The 22,014-nt window shown below is 39.8% G+C and overlaps 1 protein-coding gene across 2 annotated transcripts in view; it reads left to right on the plus strand.

Moving 5' to 3' along the window:
• Positions 1-20,657, plus strand: part of SMAD2 (SMAD family member 2) — a 53,675-nt gene extending 33,018 nt beyond the window's left edge. The window contains exons 3-11 of one of the 2 annotated variants that reach the window (XM_074166762.1): positions 3,614-3,703; positions 4,890-5,083; positions 5,600-5,734; positions 9,387-9,461; positions 10,760-10,813; positions 12,129-12,341; positions 14,205-14,342; positions 14,486-14,630; positions 18,680-20,657. In XM_074166762.1, the coding sequence (XP_074022863.1) occupies positions 3,614-3,703; positions 4,890-5,083; positions 5,600-5,734; positions 9,387-9,461; positions 10,760-10,813; positions 12,129-12,341; positions 14,205-14,342; positions 14,486-14,630; positions 18,680-18,803 (1,168 nt within the window). In that variant the 3' untranslated portion in view covers positions 18,804-20,657. The remainder of the gene's footprint in view (positions 1-3,613; positions 3,704-4,889; positions 5,084-5,599; positions 5,735-9,386; positions 9,462-10,759; positions 10,814-12,128; positions 12,342-14,204; positions 14,343-14,485; positions 14,631-18,679) is intronic. The other variant, XM_074166763.1, reaches the window with a different exon arrangement.
• Positions 20,658-22,014: the final 1,357 nt, after the last annotated feature.

The raw sequence follows: 22,014 nt of genomic DNA on the forward strand, positions 1-22,014 counted from the left end.
GGCTGTTTCCCTCCTAATAAATTAAATGTGCCTGGGAATGTTCCCAGGCACTGTGGCCAACTGGCTTGGGACTGTCTTGTCCATACTATCAGTTACCAGGGCAGGGTGGCTGCATCTGAACTGCCCAGTGCAAGTGGTCCCTGATGGTTTGCTGACTCTCGAACCTGGGAATTGTGTGGGAGAACACTAATTGGCTCGTCCCAATGCTGGGGAATGTCCTAGTGGCTTTCTGGCATACACAATCGTGTTCCAGGGCCTGGGAATGTTTCCAGACAAGACTTACCAGTACAGATGTTAGTCCTTGATTCTTCCAAACTTTTTATGGACTAAGGCATAGAAGGACTCTTCACATGTCAAGGTGTTTAGGATGCTTCAGAAAGGTAGGTTTAGGAGAGAATCCTATTTATTTTGGGGCAGTAATTCTGTACTACTAAAAAGTCTATGCCTCCTGTCTCCCTTTTAGATGTTTTTACTGGTAGAGTAGACGTGTCTGCTCTCTGTCAGGCTATTCCTTGCGTATGAATGAACATACTGTGGCCTTTCATGGAAGTGCTGTGTATGAATTACGCTTTTTATGGCTGTGAGGAATTTTATTCTGATGTGGTGTGTGTGAATATTAAGAGCCCCAGTTTGCTGTCTGGGCGGTGGGGGGGCCTGGCCTTGCATCTTTTAGGCAGTGGGTCTTCTGTATGAGCAGGAGAGCAAGGAGACCACTTTATTTCCTTAGATGGTTCTTCTGGTGAACAGTAAAAATTGTGTTGGGCTGACTTTATTGATCATACAGGATGATCTCTTGCAGGCTCTCCGCTGTTTGATGGTGGATTATTGGAATGGGAGTATAGTCCTAGTGTAGATGAGCCAGTAAAACGTTGATAATAATCCTAACTCTAAGCAGACATCCATCCTGAAAGACAGTGTATCACGTAAGCTGCTGAATATTGAAGCAGTTTTTTGATTACTTTTTCTGTACCTCCTGCCCTGCCTTTCTTCCATCATGTCCTGAATTTCATTGCAAGCTGTGGCTCAGTCGTACAGACACTTCAGGATACTGTTTGTCTTTCCATAGGTTATGGAACATGCTGTCAGCTTTGCTAGTTTGAATATTTATGGAGAGAAGCAGTTAGCAATATAAAATACCGTTCCTGTTCATTGAGCTTTGTTAAGGGCTATGAAATTTTACTTTTAGGTGTGTTTGTGAAGCAAACGCGTGGCCTGTCGTGCTTACACCAGTGACACACCCCACAATTTTGGGAACGTGTAATCCCTGTGACAGCATCAGCTTTGTAGCACTGCTTTGTATAAAAGATCCATTGCTCAAAGGTACTGAGCTGTCAGAGCTGACTCTGTCAATTAATATGCAGCAGGCTTTGTGTCTGCTGATTGTTCTTCTACTTTAATGTGCGTAATGATCTGTCTTACAGTAGTGGTGTATATTTAAGGACACAGCACAGGGAAGCTCCCTGGTGTCCCACAAGGCTGCCTGTATGTCTTCAGGGCAACTATTTTAGTCCTTACACAGCTTCTGGAAGGCCACCATCCTGGAGGCATCTTAGGAGTATGAAAAAGAGAGGTTGCAGGCTCTGCATGCATCAGTGGTCAGTATTCCTCCTCTGCCCCACTTTGTTCCTGGAGAGCTGCGATGCTGCCTGTGTCCCAGATGGATGTAACTGGATGGATGAATGGAAAGGCCAGGCTGGATGGGGCTTTGAGCAACCTGGTCTAGTGGGAGGTGTCCCTGCCCATGGCAGGGGTTGGAACGAGGTGATCTTTACGGTCCCTTCCAACCCGAACCATTCCATCATTCTATGGATATTCAGGATAGTTGGCTCTTTTGAAGAGCTGGGTATGTCAGAGAAGGGGCCTTCATGTGTGGTGCTGCTGCTCTGTCCTAGACAAAAAGTCGTCTAGTACAAAATTTTACTTGTGTCCATAATCAGCAAAATGTCAAAGGCCATATTTTATTTAACATTTTTATTGGTGATAAATGCAGGCTGCTGCCAAAAATTGCACTCTCAATCCTCCTTTGTAGTGCTTGGGTAGCTCCACAGCGAGTAGAACAACTGATCCTGGCTGAAAAGCAACTCTCAAAACATTAATCTTCAGCCACTTGCTCTATCGATCAGATAACTAATTCATTGATTTGGGTTGGTGCTCAATTGCATGGACATTTCAGCCTCCCTGGGATGGCATTAGAAATGAGGTGTGTGGGATAGGCAAGAAGGGGACAAGGACCCTTCCCTTTGCCAGTAGCCCACACTTACATTTTATTAAAGTCACCATGAAATGTAGGTGGTTGTCAGGCCTGAAAGTGTTTTTAAGTACAGTGCTGTGCTGTCTGCTCTTTTGTTCCATAACACAAATGAGTTTTATCTGTGTAGGGGCGAGAAATAAAAATGCCTGCTTTGCTTTCCTTCCCTTGAACACTCAATCCAAACTTGTGAGTGTATCAGCTAATCTTGGAGCTTAAATTTAAATAGCAAACCCTATATTTAAAACCAGGAGTTTGGTGAACTTGGATTTCCTTTCTTTTTGTTGCGACTTCTCAGAGTTTATTAACTTTAAAGGTAATGGAGCAGCCAAGCTTCAGGCTTTGTAATTAGGGAGTAGAGCTGTAAGTTGCTCATCAACCATATTATCTTCATTTCTGAGGTGCAAAGTCTAGATGTGTGTTACTTATGTGAAATACACTGTTGGTTTTTGGTGGTGACAGGGCAAGTCTGTGATAGAGCTTGATTTATGCTTCTGAAACTGTGCTGCCCGTTCACAAGCCCATGCTGTTTTCTTGCCTTACTTAAATCTGCCGCTGCTTTTAGTTTGTGTCTGCCACTGGAGGTTCCTTTTTTCTGAAATACTGTGATCTTGTCATTGACCCAGTTTGGTAAAAAATTAGTTGCCTCTTCTTTCCTCCTGCTTGATTTAGCAATTAAAGTTTTGTTATTCTATAGCTAAGTCTTAAAATACCGTACTTTCAAACTGTGTTTAACATTCTGTGTTTTGTATACAGTGGAAAAGAATAATTAGTTCTTTAATTAACAAGAGTACAGAAAACAGTGAGAAGCATCAGCTACAATGTGCTTTTCTTCAGAGTCTGAATTTTACTTGTTTTAGGAAAAGCAGCAAATCAGTATGTGCATGGAAAATGAGATTAATGCTGAAGTGGTGGTACCTGAAAAGGTAGATTGCGATGTTCAGTTTCAGATACACATGGCCTTTGTTTGAAGTCTTAGGAAGTTTATGGTTAAAACCAAACAAAAACAAAAAACCCAACACAGAAACTACCCTTTTAAAATTGAATTTTGTTAAGAGCTAGGCTGAGGAAGTTTTGCCTGTTTTAAGGAACATTACAACTGTATTGACTAGTTGAACCAGAGAACTTGTTCACCTTTTAAAAACATTATCATTTACCTTGAATCACGTGTTCCATTTTGATAGCCTCCTTCATATAGAAAATATAGCATGAGATGTCAGTTTAAATGCAAGTCTAACAATGCTCTATCTTCTATGTGAAAGGAAGTATTCTGTACATTTTTCCATGTTTGACATCATGGTGTTTTGAATAACCATGTTCCATATTCATATCAATTTTTTGTTTTTGTTTTCAATTTATGCACAGCACTTGCTCTGAAATTTGGGGACTGAGTACACCAAACACGATAGATCAGTGGGATACAACAGGCCTTTACAGCTTCTCTGAACAAACCAGGTGAATATTCTGCCCTCTCTCGCATCATAGAAGTCTTGTGGGAGGGATTGGCTTTGGAGGGTCTGTAATGGGATGCTTTAGCTGTAAAAATAGACTAAAATGCTTCCTAGGCCTCTCATGGTACAGCATTTTAAAATATTTGCTTGCCAGTGTAGAAATCTGAGTGTTCTCAGCTGATGTTTTGACCAATGAAACTCTAATTCTGGAATATTCCTTTTTTTACGCCAGTGCCACTGAAAGAATGGGAAGACTTGTTAAATGCAAGCTCTAATGTGATTTGGTATTTATATTAACAAAGTTGGGATACTTAATTCTTTAGACCTAATCTTACAAAGTGTTTAAACTGCTTTGTATGCCACAAGCTTTCCATTAAATCTTGCTAATTGGCTCAGATACGAGCTACTAAAGAACTGTTTGTAAATTCTTCAGTAGTTAACGGTGGGCAAATTCTAAAGAGGGTCTCTATTTTTTTTCATGTCACATTACTTGATTTGTGTATTGAGGTTTGTCTCCCATCCCATAACAATCATAAACATCTGCATTTGTGTAAGCATATGCAGTCTTGTCTTAAAACTAGCAAAACGGTTTCAGCTGGTAGTGAGGCAGATGAAGGCGAGAAGATAAACTGTACAGCCCTTACAAGATGTGAATTCATGCTTTTTTTGCATTACCGTTACACTGCCATGTGGATCACTCGGGCAGCTGACTGCTTATAGGCTTATTTGCAGTCCTGTGGGAATTCTTATGCTTTAAAGCCATAAAGCATCCATGCCACAGCAAAGCCTTGAGGTTTAGCAGCGGAAGGGACTATTAAGTGTGTGATTATTTTTAGTTATTCCTTTTTTTTTCTTTTTTTTTTTTTTTAACAACTGTCTTCTGCATTTAAAAAAATGTGTATGAAGCAATCATCCTAAATACTTGGTTGGAGGTAAAGTGGCTTTTAACGAACTCTACATTCACTGGCAATAATTTGAGCAGCTCAAAACTAAGTTAAGACACTGCTTGATACCCTCACTTTTTATGACATTTGAAGCCTTTTAACAAGAGTATAAATGTCACTAACAGTGTCAGTCCACTGAATTGTGAGAATAAATAAACTACCCATCCCGTGTGTGTATGGTGTTGCTTGAGTGATTACGAGACAGTATGCAGTCTGTAAATACTTCTCCACATCTTTCCCGTATAGATCTCTCGATGGCCGTCTGCAGGTATCTCACCGTAAAGGATTACCGCATGTTATTTACTGTCGCTTGTGGCGCTGGCCAGATCTTCACAGTCACCATGAACTTAAAGCAATTGAAAACTGTGAATATGCTTTTAATCTTAAAAAGGATGAAGTATGTGTAAACCCTTACCACTACCAGAGAGTGGAGACACCAGGTAGGAAGACTCCTTCTGGCTTTATATAGCAGCATCTGAACGTACTTGTTCAGAGTAATGTTTTAAATGAAAAATACAGAAAGATGATGCTTTCGCTTGCCAAAAATACAAAATTCTTAGATATATAGATTTTGAGAATACCATGCCCTGGAAGTTTTTAATGGTGAAGATACTGAAAAATCTTTACAAATGTATTGAATACCCCCGATAAACACTTCCAGTACCACTAGCAGTTTCCAGGTGGCTGGAAACTAAACAGTCCAGACTGAAAAGGAGAAGAGAGATGACTTAGCTTGGCTATGTGGAATAGTCTCACTTGAGAGATACCTCAGGAATCTGATTCCTCTGGTAAATAGCAGTTCAGTTGCAGTATTAGCAGTACTGAAGAGTCAGAAAATTTCAAAACATATTAAGAAATTGTTAGATGGTTTAGATTTTATTTTTTTTTTTGCCTTTTAGCTTGCAGAACTGTGTCTTTTGAGGATTTTACTAATGCTTTGTATTTTGTTTTTCCAGTCTTGCCTCCCGTACTAGTGCCACGGCACACTGAGATTCTAACGGAGCTTCCACCTCTCGATGACTATACTCATTCCATTCCTGAAAACACTAACTTTCCAGCTGGAATTGAACCACAGAGCAATTACATACCAGGTATTTTCCTAACTCCCACTGTAAACAGTACACTTAGCATTATGCCACAAGAACAAAGATGGTAATTTCATCCTGCTAAGTGACCAAATTAATTGAAAGGTGCACCAGTAAATTAAATCTAGTTGATGTCATGTATTAATTCCAGTGGAAATACCTGAACGCTGTTGTTTGCAGAATGCTATCCTGTGTGAAACCACATTGCTGTGGTTTCACAATAGGTTACTTGATTTTAATAGCTTATTTAAGATTCAAAATGCTAATGGGTGCAGAGCAGACCTTCACCTTATGCTTTAAACCTGTTTTACCAACATATAGGTGTTGCAAAATGCTGTTTATTCGTGGTTGAGGAGTAAACTGCTTCTCTATCTCATTGTGTATAGTATGTGAAGAAAACTCAAAGTTGCAAAACAGTGACTTAAAAAATATTTTGATTTGTAGTTCACAGTCAATCAAGGTCTGCTTTGTGTATTGTTACTATTGTGTGGATACAGATTTGTCTTCTTAGTATGAAAGAACAATTGAACAATATTGAACTCTTAAAGAATTCCTCCTCCTCGTCTTTGCCTCTTCCCCACCCTACAGAGAAAAATACCAAGACTAATCTGCTACAGTGCACCCGAAAGTCTGTACCCGTATTGAAACATAAAATCAGTGACCTTTGTTTCCTGCCCCAACTTCCTGTTTCCTATCTCTTCAGGAAGTTGCCTGGAGTGTAAAACCAAGCAAAGCTGAAGTCTTTTTTCATAAGTGTTTAATGTAACTATGTTACAAACAAGCTGAAATTTCAGATCTGGATTCCCTTGCAGAATAAAATGACTGCAGTGAAATTCAAATACAAGTGATGTACAAATTGTATCTGCATGTCTTAAACAGGATGTTGCTTGTGTTTTCTTTAAATATATTCAGAAACTGAAATGGCACCCAAAAAACTTCAATGAATCTCATCTCACCTATTTAATTTGTGCCGCATTTGTTGCCCCCTTGGGACAGCAGGTCTTTAAAGAGCAATTTAAAGTGCTGGTAGCTGGTGTTGCTTTCTTCTGTATACTTTTTTGACTCAATCTGACGTCTTCTGATAGCATTTGCAAACAACTTGCTGGAAAAGCCAACATTTGAAAATCCAGTGCTATGGAAATGAGCTAAAGTGACTCTTAAGTAGTTATTTGCAGGAAGTTTTTTCAAGGTGATTGTGGGTGTTCACATGATAATCAAATGTTTATACAGCTAAACCACACCTTGCCTCCTTCTCTTTGTCACCGACAGCCTCCTGTTGTCTTCATATCATGGCATCTTACTTTAGTTGACCTTGCTAACTTAATCTTGAATAGTTAGCGAGGTTCTGATAAGTCTTGAGAGCCTGCTTCAGAGAACAGTTCTCGTTAGTGGTAAACCGGACTAACAGCCGTGGTAGTTCTGCACCGCAATGGTGTCTTGGTCTACAGAGAGGTTGTTTTCACTTACAGCTGGGAATCATAGAATTGTCCAGATGGGAAGGGACCTTCTAGATCATCAAGTCCAACCATCAACCCAACACTGACAAAACCACCACTAACCCATGTCCCTCAGCACCATGTCTGCCTGGCTTTGAAATACCTCCAGGGATGGTGACTCCACCACTGCCCTGGGCAGCCCGTTGCAATGCTTAATAACTCTTTCAGTGTAAAATTTTTTCCTAATATTCATCCTAAACTTCCCCTGGTGCAACTTGAGGCCATTTCCTCTTGTCCTATCCCTTGTTAATTGGGAGAAGACCCCCCCTGGCTACACCCTCCTTTCAGGGAGTTGTGGAGAGAGAGAAGGTCTCCCCTCAGCCTCCTTTTCTCCAGGCTGCACACCCCCAGCTCCCTCAGCCGCTCCTCACAAGACTTGTGCTCCAGACCCTTCACCAGCTCCGTTGCCCTTCTCTGGACACGCTCCAGCCCCTCAGTGTCTTTCCTGTCATGAGTGGCCCAAAACTGGACACAGCATTTGAGGGAAGAAGGCGATCATGAAGGTGCAGGATGGCCTTTGGGGCTGTACATTCCCTTTCAGGTTACGGATGCTCTGAGCTGCATTGCCCAAACTTCTGGCAGTGTTCAAGCTCTGCTAAGAATTTTGAGCATTTATTTCTAGCTGTGGTGGTGCTCAACCTCTGACCCTAAATCAGTATTAATAGTACTAGGTAGAGGAAATCTTCTCTGCTCAGAGAGAGACTAGACATGGAAAATAATCTGTGCCAAAGAGCCCAGATTAGCAACTGGAAACGGGAGGTGCGGGTTGGATTGGAAATGGTTATTGACCTTTTACCATGGTTTAGCTGTAACAAATGATTTGGAGATGGGTGGGGTCCACTTTATGACAATGAATTCTATAAAAATATTCAAAACAAATACGATTTTTGTCATCTCTACTTTGCTAGTAAAGATTTTCCTTAATGTCCCTACTAAATTCTTACTTGAATTTTGTCATGTCTACGTTTAGCACAGTAGTTTTACAGAAGGAACCACAGATATAATTCTTTTTGGTTCATTTTTATTTAATCAACTAACTCCAGTTTCCTCTCACAGACTCCTTTCTAATCTGACTGTATCGCTGTAAATCTCAGACATGATGTTTGATATAATTTGATTTTAATTCTTAAGCAAAACGCTTTATCTTTAAATAAAATGCTCTATCTCTAAATTTCTGCTATTTGGTAATAATGTAATTAAATACGTTTAATCTCTCAGATGTCTTGGAGAAAATTCTAAGGCGATTGTAGAGATAGTTAGCTTCAAACACTTTCACTAAAGAAATCCAGGTTTTGCCTTTAATATATAGGAAAAGACATTTGCCCAGTTCAAAGAAAATTATTTCCTGAAAGTCAGTTGGTTAACTCATTATCGGGGTTACAAAGCACATTTTGAATGGAGAAACGGAACAACCATATTCTCCTGGGTTTTGGAGATATTTCTGTGGAATTAGACACAGTTTCTAGTATCAAAATGCTTGAAACTTGTTACTGAGTTTACTGTGGTCTATGAAACTCCCATCTTTAAAGAAAACTAGTTAAAAGAATAGGTGATTGTTTTAATAGAGCCTGGAGGTAATAATGATAACAGAGCTTGTGCAGTGTAACTAGTTAAATAATATAGTTATCATTAATGAGTGAAGTAACTGTTGGGTATTGGATCTGGGGACTGAACTGAAAAATAACCTTTAAATCTAGCAACTTCTGTAAGGCGTGGGAGGGTATCTGATCTGATGGTTACAATCCATAAAGACAGCTCACTTCTTTTTTTTTTTTTTTGAAGTCACCAGATGGTTTTTTTCATTTGTAATTCTACTAAATGTGAAAGCTGTTGATCACAATTGCAAAGTTGTAGTGAAAGTATCTTGTGTTAAATGGAACAAGCAAGGATTAGCTGTTAATTTTATAACATATTTGAGTGACCGACTGGTGTCTACAAGAGATGATACATTTTATATAGACAATAAGGCAGGTAATGCCTTTGAAGTCCTACTGGAAGGAAAAAGGGACAGCAAAATGAGATTCCAGTTCAATATTCAGGTATCATATGGAGCTCTTGAAGACTTGAGGATGAAAGCCCTAAATGTTAAATCTTACAAATTTCCCAGTCATTGAACCAATGGGTGGATTTTTTGTATATTTTTCTTTTTTTTTCTTTGACAGAAACACCACCTCCGGGTTATATTAGTGAAGATGGAGAAACGAGTGACCAGCAGTTGAACCAAAGCATGGATACAGGTAACATTTTTTTTTTTTTTCCACTGCTTCTGAGACTTGGGATGACGAGACTTGATCCCTCTGCACAGTGGCATTAATTCAGCCTGAACGGTGATGGCAGGAGCTCTCTGTACAGCCTGGTGTTTCTGTTTAAAATATCCCTTTCAGTCTTTTGTGAACAAAACAATTTTTGGCTAGAGCAATGCTTTTAAAACATTCTAGTAAGTACATTTAATTTGTGTTGTAACAAAAGCAAGCAGGTCTAATTAAGCCTTTATCAGAAAGCCTTAATACAGATTTTAATAGTTGACTGGTTTCAGCTTACCCCTAACTTTACCTTCTGGAAACAGGTTCATTGAAGCAAAATGTGTGTTGGCCTAAACAAGTTGCAGAAATGCTGCATTTTGAGAACCTGCCTCTTAACTCTGACATCGTTATCACTTTTGCCATGTTTCAAATTAATTTTGTAGGGAAGGCTCTATTGAAAGAGTAGTAAAGCGTCAAGCATTTGTGCCTTTGTATGAAGGGGTTTCTAGATAATCTGGTTGGCCTCAGACTTGGACAAAGCACAATTAATGTGCTGGATAAGAACCCCCTGCTATGTGCTGGCAGACTTTTGAGTGTGTTTGGTTAGCTAATGTTAGCAACCTTTTTCAGTTAATTGGAATCAACTGCACTAGTTTCTCTAAGAACTGCAATATTTTCCCTGCTATGTGACAATTGGTGCCTTAATTAACAAAGCCTAACATCAGCAGTCACCGTAGGAATGTTTCTGTGCAAAACCTCTCTCTTTTGCCCTCCTAGTGCACAAATTATGCTGGAGAGTTCATGTTTTCAGAGTTTTTTGCTTCCTCTTTCCAGGAAAGAATAATTTCCTCAAATGAGGAAATCCAGCTTGTTCTTTCTAGAGATAAATCCTCTCCTTTGAGAATGGAGAGGTAATATCTGGATTATCTCATCTACTTTGTCTTAGCTTTTTTCCACTGAATTTGGTAAGAAGTCATTTCCTTCTCACTGGAAAAGTGTGTAAATAAAGTTATGTTCATAGAGTGTGCATGAAGTGAGAGCTCTGTCAAATGCAACACTAAGATGTTAATGGAGTCTTTACGAGGAAGGATAGGCTCCCAGGAGTCTGGAAAATTAAATGCAGTCTTAATTCAGAATAAGCATGTAACATGCAGGAAAACTGGTTGTAGGATGTCTGAGGTTTCTTATTCCAAAAGATTTTAATGTAAAACTGTATCTAGATAATGGCTATACCTACCCATCTGAAATAACGAGAATCATTTGCTATAAAACAATCTGTATTGCTTCCACAGGATCTCCAGCAGAGCTGTCTCCTAGTACTCTCTCCCCAGTTAATCATAGCCTGGGTAAGCTGGAAATACTTTTAATTGTTCCGGTGTGTGCGATGACTCTTCTTTATAATTACATTAAAAATGAAAATGTACTTTAAGAAAATAAGAGCTCTATTAGGAGGAGACTATTGGGTTGACTTCATGATGATAAACATAATAGGGCTTAGTTAATAACTTCATAGAATGGTTTGGGTTGGAAGAGACCTTCAAGACCATCCAGTTCCAACCCCCCCTGCCCTAGGCAGGGACAACTCCCACCAGACCAGGTTGCTCAAAGCCCCATCCAGCCTGGCCTTGAACCCCTCCAGGGATGGGGCAGCCACAGCTTCTCTGGGCACCCTGGGCCAGGGTCTCACCACCCTCACAGCAAAGAATTTATTCCTGAGATCTCATCTCAATCTCCCCTCTTCCAGTTTAAAACTGTTCCCCCTCATCCTGTGGCTCCCCTCCCACTTAATAATAACTACTCTATTTGTGTAACTGTTGAGCTTCTAGCAAAGAGAAAGAACAATATGGTTGTATGTGCAGGAATGGCATTTTAAAAATAAATAGTTTAAAGGACTTTGGCCTATCCATAGTGCTGCCCAGACTTGCTGTCTCCCTTGTATGTGTGCTCTGCTCCTCATCTACTCTGTCGCCTGTGGCCACAACACAGCTGTTGCTCCCACACGAGTTGCCCACCTGCTTTGATCAGCGTGTCTGTATAAATGCCTCAGGAAGATCAGATTCCCTGGGGTTTGTTTGAGGAACGGTGACAGGATGTGACAGGAAAATGCTGTTCAGAACGCTGAGTAAGTAATTAGGGTAGGTAAAAAGGGGAAGCAGCACAGGAAAAACTGAAGATGCACAGAGAAGATACCAAGCGCTAATAATGGAGAGTAAAAGGAGCTTTTAGATAAAGAGACAGTAAAAGATACAGTGTAATACAAGGGAACATCATTTTCATATCATTATTTTATTCCTTTGTGTGGTTCAGTGTTTGGTAGTTTAATCTTTTCTTTAACATTGCCAAGATGTTTATAAGTTATAGAAAGGCAACAGAATCTTCTCAGCGTCTGGCACTCACAGCAACATCAGCTTAATCATTTTACCGAGCAAAATGCAAGCACTGAACTACATGAGCTGTGGTCAGATTAGATCACCCTTTCTTCTTCCACTCCTTCCCTTGTGTGGAATATTGAATCCATTCTAGTTACTGGGGTAGGTAAAAATGACAGTAAGCAAAATAAGAATTTGACTAGTTTGAGGAGACTGTCAGGGCAGATAGATTTCTTTTCAGCCTCAAGTTCTGTCTTAAGTTTATTTTTTGACTTTTTTTTTTTTTTTTTAGACTTGCAACCAGTTACTTACTCGGAGCCTGCGTTTTGGTGTTCAATAGCATATTATGAATTGAATCAAAGAGTGGGAGAAACCTTCCATGCATCACAGCCTTCGCTGACCGTAGATGGCTTCACAGATCCATCAAATTCAGAAAGATTTTGTCTAGGTCTGCTTTCCAACGTAAACAGAAATGCTACAGTGGAAATGACAAGGCGACACATAGGTAAAAAAAAAAAACAACTAAGTTTTTTTAACTATTTACTTTTATTTTAGCTGTTAAATTCTGTGGAGTGATCCAGTAGGCTGGGCAGATCTGTGTGCTGGGATCCTTTCATCCTTTTGCATCTAGCCATTGAACTTCTCCCTCTCCGCTTGCCAAGGAGAGCTTGGTCTGTCTTGTTAAGGACAGAAGTGAAAAGACATGGAGGTCACCGCTTCTGAAATCAGGGAGAAATCACAGAATCACAGAGTGATATGGGGTTGGAAGGGACCTCTGGAGATCATCTAGTCCCACCCCCTGTCAAAGCAGGTCCACCTAGAGCACCTTCTAGTGCTCTAGAAGGCAGCATCTTCTGCTACCGTGGCCATTTGCCACTCGGAAGAGAGACAGCGATGGCTGGAGCTGAAAGGAGCTGCCTTTTCTCGATCAGTAGTCACTAAGTTGGTGACACCAGCAGTCACACGGCTGCCAGGCCGAGAGTGACCTAGGAGGAAGCCACTCAACTGTTTGGGATTCCTCTTCCTCACATTGCTGTTCTCTGCCTTCTGGAAAAAGGGGATGCCCCAAAGCATCCCAAGGGGGCATGTTTTTGGCTTTTGGACTCCTCCTTGGACCGCTCGTTAGCGTTTATATTCAGAGCAGCTTATAATGGAAATTTAAGCTTTAATTACAAAATACTAATGTGTTGCGTAGTTTATTCTAACTCATAAAATGCAGAATGGACGTTGGTAGTACTTCTTGAATTCTTTTCTGAAATGGGAGAAGCTACCATTGAGATAACATGCTGTTTCAACATTTCTTTGTAATGGTTAGCAAAGAATATTGTTGTCCACAATGCAGCATCTTGGCTTTAAGTTCTTCATGAAACTACTTCTTTTTCTTTTTTTTTTTTTCCTGGATTTTTTTATTTAGCAACATTCACAAGATTTTTGTGCTTTTACTTTTAGTAAAAACGTTCAACCTCTTTAGTAGAACCTTCTGACTCCCTCTATGCCAGATCAAAACATTTCTCTAATAAAATTTCAGATGTGCTAATGCCTGTGCTGACTGATCAAAATGGTCAATGATGAGGAAAAGCAAAAGAATAAGGAGCTCTCACTTTTTGCTCACATTTTGTTTGAAAAAGAGTTTTGAAGATTAAGGGGAAGAGAAACTATGGCCTTTAAAGGACCTGTTAATTATAAGTAGTTTTCTTTGGGAGATCAGTTGTACATTATTGCTCTTACTTATGCTAGAATTTGTTTTCTTTTCTTCTACTCGGGGAACAAGTTCAAAATTGAAAAGTGAACAATAGGATTTCTTACGGGTATTTTTTTTTTAATAGAGCTAAATGAATTCTTGATGGTTTTGTCCAAGTAGTACAGAGAAGGGGTATGCAGTGCATTGTGAAATAGTGTGGGTGCATGTAAGAGGAGAGTGTTGAAGTTGTGTCCTTGTGTTCTCTTTATTTTGCCATAGTGGCCTGTGCCACTTCACATACAACAATTTAATATTAGCACAGGTTTTAATTTTGTTGCATCTAATCTTTTTATTTCAATGTTGGCATTTCTTTTAAGTGAGAGCACTATTTGGTGATGAACATAGCTCCCTTCCTTGGATTTGGTTACAAGCCATTGCGTGGCTAGAAAATTCTATCTTGCTCTTGACCAAAAGTTACTCTGCTTCTCCATCAAATATTGTGTGTTCATGGGAGAAAAATGCAAGTTAATTGTGTTCTGCTCCTGCTGTAGCTGTGTGGTCCTGTAGATAATTGATTTCTTTTTGTTGTAAAGAAAAACCTTGGCCTTTTCTGAAACAAAATACCCTCTTGTTTTTTAATCTGCTTGCATCATAACGTAACTGGAGTTCCTTGGCATTTTGCTACAGGAAGGGGAGTACGTCTCTACTACATCGGTGGAGAAGTTTTTGCCGAGTGCCTAAGCGATAGTGCGATTTTTGTGCAGAGCCCCAACTGTAATCAAAGATATGGCTGGCATCCTGCAACTGTCTGCAAAATCCCACCAGGTTAGTGGCTGACCAAAGGTCTCCTGCAAAAATACCTAGACATTTGCTTTCCTTTTGACAGTTTCTTCATAGTTTTGGGCTTCTATGTGGCAAACACAAGTATTCATTGATTGTACCCTTTTGACTTTTTTTTTCTTTTATAGGATGCAACCTAAAAATCTTTAATAACCAAGAATTTGCTGCTCTTCTGGCTCAATCTGTGAATCAGGGTTTTGAAGCAGTTTATCAGCTTACTAGAATGTGTACCATAAGAATGAGTTTTGTTAAAGGATGGGGAGCTGAATACAGGTAATAAAAAAAAAAAAAACAAAAACACTTTGCTTTAAATTTACAGTTAAACATTTCTCTTCTTTCACTAATAGTTCATTGGTCTAACTTGAAGGCATATATGCAGGCTTCTTACTGCTATTGTAGGTAAAGCTGTCTGCAAGTTAAACCCATATTTTCCTTTTTCTCCCCCCTCAGCTATGGAGCTCCTGTCATAAAGACCAATAAACTGAAATTTAGTATTGCGTTGAAGTCAGCTGTTGAGCAAGGGATGTCGTCAAAGTTCCGTTTCTTCCCTCAGTCCTGCGTGCTTATTGTGGTGAAATCACTGACAACCTCTAGAAGTTTCTCAGTTTGTACTATGGGATTATTTGCTCTTTATGAAACTTACAGTAATTTTGGTCCCTCTCCTGTTCTATATAGAATATAAAGAGTTTGTTAGTTTGTGGTGCGGGATTCAGTTGGTAGAACCTGATGGAAAGAACTGGAGTCCCTCAGAGTGCATTCCGCAGAATGAAACAGCTGGAGAACACACATTTAAGAGATGGCAAATATTTTGAAACTTGTAGTGGAAAAAACTTTGCAGGACTAAGATGACTGTGTTTGTGTAGTAAAACTGCTAAAAACAGTTTTTTGAGTGGAAAAAATAGTCTTTTATCTGCTTTTGAATAGATTGCAATTGTATTCTCTATTAGCACAAACTAAGAGCTATAGTTGAGGATGGTGCCTGGTTTTAATGTAGTATCGGAATTTTGGAAGAAAAGAAATTGACTTCTAACTAAGCAGTATTAAAGATTTCATTATTTTGGAGAGCTAGAGATGTGGTTTTAAACAAATCCCTTAAATCTCCCTAGAAATTGTCCACTGAATGTATGAAGTCTGACGTATCAATACCCTGTTGCAGTATATAACGATTTTTTAAAATCCATATATTCTCTGAAGTTCAGTAATCGCATGTAGGTTCCACTCTGAATCCTGGGGATTTGATTCTTTTATCTGCTTTTGAAATATATACATGTAAATAGCAGCACCAGTACCTGGGGGATGCTTCTCAGCTAAATGAAGCCAATTTTGTAAAAGCCTAATTAGGCGAAATGAGAAATTTGAGTAATGGAATAAATTGGTACCTCTTTGTTAGCAAGAGGTACACAAGAAGGAATCTGGCTCAAGTTTAAAGAACTGTTGGATTTGGCTCAAAAGGAATATGTATACTCTTACGCATAATTAAATACAACATTCAAATCAGAACAGAAGAAAGGCTTAATCAGTCAGATTATATGGAGACAACTTGAAGTGGATGGAGCTTAAGTGCTGGGTTAAAACAGCAGGGGGGCTTTTGGTAAAGTTATTTTTAAGGAGGGAGAATGTTGGTTGTTAGCTATAAACCCTTCAGAGATCATAGGGCTGAAAAAGCTCCAGTGGAAATGCAGCCAGAAGAGCACAGAAACTGATTACTGACATAATGCTGAACTAGTTTCTTTGCATCTCTCTTTAAGATGGTGCTAATAAATTATTGATGCAGAAAACCTGTAAATTATGCTGCAGTTGTGATTAGATCAAGACGAGGTTGCTCCTGCAAATGCAACCTGGAATTTAGATGAGCATAGTCTGAATTGTCAAAATAGACCAGGAAGCACTGGAAAATACATTATTCTTGTTAAAACTTCCGTGCTTCGTTATTATGTCAGAAACATTTCTCATAGAACAGGCTTTGGCAAAACCAAAGTGTTACTTAATTTTAGGCATATGTGCGTAAATGTGCAAAGTGGTAGATTTTATAAGCTTGGTAGACAAAATAGCTTATAGCTTTTTGCTCAATACGTGTTGACTTGAGTTGAGGATGGTGGTGGAAGTTCAGATCAACAGTCAAGTGTTCGTGTTAGCTCAAGAACTATCCAGGTCTAGGATCATCTTCGGAAGAAAGTTAAGTAGAGGTAATCACAGCAAAGCGACTTAGTGATAGATGAGCTGGAAATTCATGGGTAGAATCACAAACTGGTAGGGGTTGGAAGGAACCTCTGGAGGTCATCTAGTCCAGCCCCCTACCAGAGCAGGGTCACCCAGAGGAGGTTGCACAGGAGCCCATTCAGGCAGGTTTGGCATGTCTCCAGACAAGGAGACTCCACACCCTCTCTGGGCAGCCTCTTCCAGGGCTCTGTCTCCCTCAAAGGAAAGAGGTTTTTCCTCATGTTGAGATGGAATTTCCCGTGTTCCAGTTTGTGCCCGTTGCCCCTTGTCCTGTCACTGGGCACCACTCAGAAGAGTCTGGCCCCATCCTCTTGACCACCCACCTTTTAGATATTGATGAGGCCCCCTCTCAGTCTTCTCTTCTCCAGGCTGAACAGCCCCAGGTCCCTCAGCCTTTCCTCATCAGAGAGATGCTCCAGTCCCTTGATCATCTTTGTAGCCTCCGCTGGACTCTCTCCAGTAGTTCCCTGTCCTTCTTGAACTGGGGGGCCCAGAACTGGACCCAGTGCTCCAAGTGAGAAGAGGCTGAGTTTTTGCTTTGGGGTGGCTGTGAAGTGATTGTCACTATTTTATCAACTTTTGCCTGTGTAGTGCAAAGCCAGGGCTGTTGAGCAGAACTAGTTATAAATTTTTGAGGAAGTGTGTTGTGGAACACATTGTAGGGGAGTTGACAGCGGTGGAATAATGAACTTCCTTCTTTGGGAGAGTATTCGAGACTAAATGGAATTATACTTCCTGTGGTTTAGATTGTTCTTTTATTGGATCACTTTGTTTTGGCATAGGCATTCGGGGCTAAGATAACAATGTTCTTTAGAGTGCTGAGAGAGCACAGACCCCGCTGCTTTCTTCTCCTAGAAAATGTGAAACCACAGACAACTTTCTGAAATCCGTCCTCCGACTGGCTTCATCTTCCTGCCTTTTCAGTTCCTCTGCTTATATAAACAGATTTCCTTAAAGCCAAGGGTTGCAGCGCCGACAGTGAAAACGAAGGGGCTGGGCTTGTGTCTGACTAATCTGCTGCCTTTTGAATCTTAATACCTCCTTGCTTTGGCTTTGGGATAGCAGGAATTACTAGGAAAAACTGGCTTAGCAACAGTAGTTTTGCCGGTCTAGCTTGGGAAAACTCCCATGCCTGGCGTGGGTACAGTGAAATAACAGGATTTCTCAGGCAGAGTGTGTCCAATACTGATTTCTTTACTTTGGAGATGAGAAGGAAGATTTTTTTTTTAATTTTTTTTTTTAATAACAGGTCTCTGAAACAAGGATATATGGGAGAGCGCATGAAGCTTTTACAGTTGGCAACCCTTCAACTTTACTGAGGCTTTCTATATTGTATTTAATTGAGGGCTTCTATTGTGGAAAAATATACGGCAAGTTTATATAGAAGAGAAGGGAAACAGAATTTTTGCTTAAATTGTTTGTGTGAGGATGTTGCAGTACAAAACACATATAGAAGTGTAAGGTTACTGGAAATCAGAGATAAAGTTTGGCGTTCCTTTGAGATAGCATCACTTAGCACAGTATAACCACGCACTGTGTTTTGACGTAGTGTTTCTGACAACATCTAGCAATTTTCTTATACGTTTATCTTCTCAATTTCTCCAAAAAGCCAGATTTTATGATCTCCATAGTACCATGCTGTTTGGCCGTGCTGATGCTGCGGAGACAAGTGTTTCTATTCCGTATTTCTCTACAAAATTCAAACCTAATTACACAGATGGACCCTTTGAAGGTTGAGATACAGTTGCACACAACTGTGTGTGATGTGAACACCACATTGGTTGGACAATCTTCAGTTTTTAATTTCTTTTTAGAAGTAAGGCTCTTCGTGTGGCCCTTGAAGCTAATACTGTAGTTCTTATTTTATTCTCCAGAGCGGAATGTTCTCAACGTATTATGGGCAAGCGTGTAATTAATGATGCATCTTGTAGATGTGGAGTGTTCTGAGTGGTTTTTCTTCAACAACTGTCTGAAAAACCTTAGTAACAGTTGCAGTAATGGTTACAGATTATTATTTTTTATGATATTTGATCATATGACGGAGAATTTTATGGCAGCCAAAGCTGCTTTCCAACTTTCTTTATTATTCTTTTATTTTCTAGGCGGCAAACGGTAACAAGCACTCCTTGCTGGATTGAACTTCACCTGAATGGACCTCTACAATGGTTGGACAAAGTATTGACTCAGATGGGCTCCCCTTCAGTACGCTGCTCCAGCATGTCGTAAAACTCCTTCCTCCGTTACCAGTGGGCTAAATATCGAGTCCAATCAACAGACTTAATATAACAGCTCGTCTGTCGTAGTATTTGTGTGTGGTCCCCATGAACTGTTTACTATCCAAAAAGGTTTTTAAAAAACAAAAAAAAAAAAAAAAAAGAAAAACAGCACTTGAGGTCTCATCAATTAAAGCACCTTGTGGATTCTGTTTCCTATACTCTGATACTAGATGAAAATTTAGTGTATAGAAATACCTTCTTCAGAAAGAAGAAGGGACAGTTCTAAAGACTCTTAATGGTGTTTTTATTGGGTATATAATTGAGTGTCCTAATGGTTTATCAATAACATGAATAGCTAAGTATATGTACAGGTAATGTATCATGATCTCAAATATCACGGTATTGTGCTGTTCTACATTTTAGTTCCCATAAATAGTCGTTTGTTTTTTTGATTGGGGCAAATCTCTCATAAAATTCCAAGACTCTACTCCTTTATTCTTTTATATTTTTTTATATAAGCAGGTTTTTGACTTGTCCTAAACATAAAAAGCAGACTTTCCTTGTAGAAAAGCTTAATTTTTTGCTGCCTTCTTAAAGAAAAAGAAAATCCCTCCGTTGGAAGGGAAAGAAATGTCTTGAGATTCATCTGTGAAATCTTAAGACACTTTATATGCTTAATGGGGCCTAAAATGAATTCATATTATAAATTCCAAGTCTCCATCACACTAGGAGTCTACTTTTCCCTACCCATCTGAGTTGACACATCTGTTGCCAGCAGTATTGCTGACACTGATGTAATTTGGGACTTTTTTTGTACCTTGAATCACTGAAATCAGTATTTTTTCTCATGGAATGAGAATTTACCGTAGCATTGGATACAGGATTAAGTACGCAAGGTTCTTGGCTTAGCCCTTACATCTGTTTGGTTGATTGTTTTTGGTTTTTTTTTCATTAAACAGATGTCACTAAAAATAATGTTTTTTAGGTTTTGGAGCCAAATACCTTGAAAAATCCTTTCCCAGGGTAAACTAGACTCTTTCGTATAGGTTTTTAAATAGATGCAGCTTCTTAACATATTTCAGTAACAATTTAAATTTCTGATCTGAGTGGCTTTGTATAGCTTACTTACATACCAGATCATACGCATTCATTATGTCATAATGGGCCTTGTTATTAAAAGTAGTTGCTTCTGCAAAACCTCTAGGATAGTGGTTGCTGAGGTATGACCAGCGAAGGAGGACTTCTAGGTTCTTCATGACAGTGCATGTTATTGTGAACCCTTGGACACTACAGCTGCACCATATTAAAAAAAAAAAAATATTCTGAAATATATTCTACAAATAAGTCTGGGTTGGGGAAGGGTTGGGAAACTGTATAGAAGGGTTATTCTGACTTGAAAAAATATACATCTTACTAACAATCTTGTGATCTAGCTGTCTGTCATTCTTTTGTTATTGTGGCAGTAGCAGGATTGCCTTTTGTCTGTTTTTTTTTTTTCCCCCTACATTTTCATCCATTACACTAGTACCGTACTTTGTAAGTGCGGCTAGTGATAACTTTAGCTTTGAGAACAAAAAAATGCGGCCAGTGTTACAGCTTTTAATCAGTTGACTGAATCGATGATAGTGACGGATATTTTTATGCCATAATGACTAGGGCATAGAAGCAATACCAAAAATCAAGCCTTGAAAAAACGGGCCAGACACCTTTAAAATAAATAAATAATTTGGCAAAGCTGTTACCAGTTTGTGCTAGTTTTACCAGTAGACTAATGTATTGGTAGAACTTGTGAACCTAAGAAATAAGCTTCATGCGTGTTGCATTTGCCTAATATGTGAATACACTAATAAAAGTTTTAATTCTCATGATGGTGGTTTTATTTATTTATTTCTTATTATCAGTTGCTGTACGTATTTTCTGTTGAAGGTTAGGAATCGTTCTAACCCACCCAGATAAACGGCACAAAGTGTCCTGCGTGTTGTGGCTGGAAAGGTATCGTTTAGATGTAAAATGGCTTCTTCTACAGCTGTTGTGGAGGTTCTGGGTCTGCGTGTGTTTAATGACACAAACTTCTACTCTAAGGTTATTAAAGGAGTCGCTTTGTTTTTTTCCTGTCACAACCAGCTCACATCCTGCCAGCTCAGGTGTTTACTTTCACCTGTGAAACAGTTAGATAAGAGCCACTTGTCTTGGGGAGAGACTCCGTTGCATTTACGAGCAGGTTGGGGCTTGAATGGGGTTGGGTCACCTAATTCCTTGGCTCCTTGCTGCTGGATTTCTGTTCTTTGGGTCACGGCGATATTCCTCACTTTGACTTGAAGTACTTAAAATACTCTCTCCTGCCATCGCTGTTCCAGCCACAGCTTAGTAGAACAAGGGGACTTACCTGCGTTTGAAATGCCTGCTTGCCTGTAGGTCATTTAAATCCCTTTCGGCAGCTCTCGAGTAACTTTTAACCTACTCCTGTTTCTTAATCCAGCGCCTTTCTGACTTATCCCACTGCTCTTCCTCAAAGGCTGGCCAGTGCCTGCTCCAGCGCCTCGGTGGGGAATGCCCGTGGTACGTAAGGAGCGTGACTTCATCCCGCTTCCGCCCATCAAAGTACTGATGTTCAAAGTACCACTGAAAAGTGAATTTTTTTTTTTTTTATGAGGCTGTTTTGGTAAATAAAACACTTACCAAGCAGGGAGATGCTTTAAGTATGGGTAGGTACCCGCTTATAGGTATCGTGAAGCTGGAAAAACTCTGTCTTTAATTGCTGCCTTTAATTTGGGCTGGGATTCCCTGTGCCTGAGTTCTCGTCTCTCTCTTACCGCTAGCCCTGTCTGAGCGTGGTTTCCATGCTACCGCCAAAGCCAAGCCGTCAAAAATCAGGTGGTTGATGTAGACACCTGATCCTAAAAATTATTTTTGAGCTGCCTTTGAGCACTGAGCTGAATTTCAGAACCCTCCCCACTCCGAAGAAAAAACCTGGTTTAATTTAGAAGTTCTTCCAGTGGCTGGGCTTAGAGAACAGCATCAAATACTTGGGTCCTTGTGCCTTTAAACTGTGAGAATTGATACTAGAGCATCGTCTCTGTGTGTTTCCCCTGTCCTTTTGTGTGTGTTTCCCATCCGGCTGGGTAAGGTCTCTGCAACAGGAGTTCTCTGCTGTTACTTGAGCATCTTTGCACGGAGTCCTCTGGCTTCCAGGTGCTGTTACACAAACCTGGAACGTGGTG

Source organism: Numenius arquata, chromosome Z, assembly GCF_964106895.1.
Source record: "Numenius arquata chromosome Z, bNumArq3.hap1.1, whole genome shotgun sequence".
In the NCBI taxonomy this organism is placed as follows: Eukaryota; Metazoa; Chordata; class Aves; order Charadriiformes; family Scolopacidae; genus Numenius; species Numenius arquata.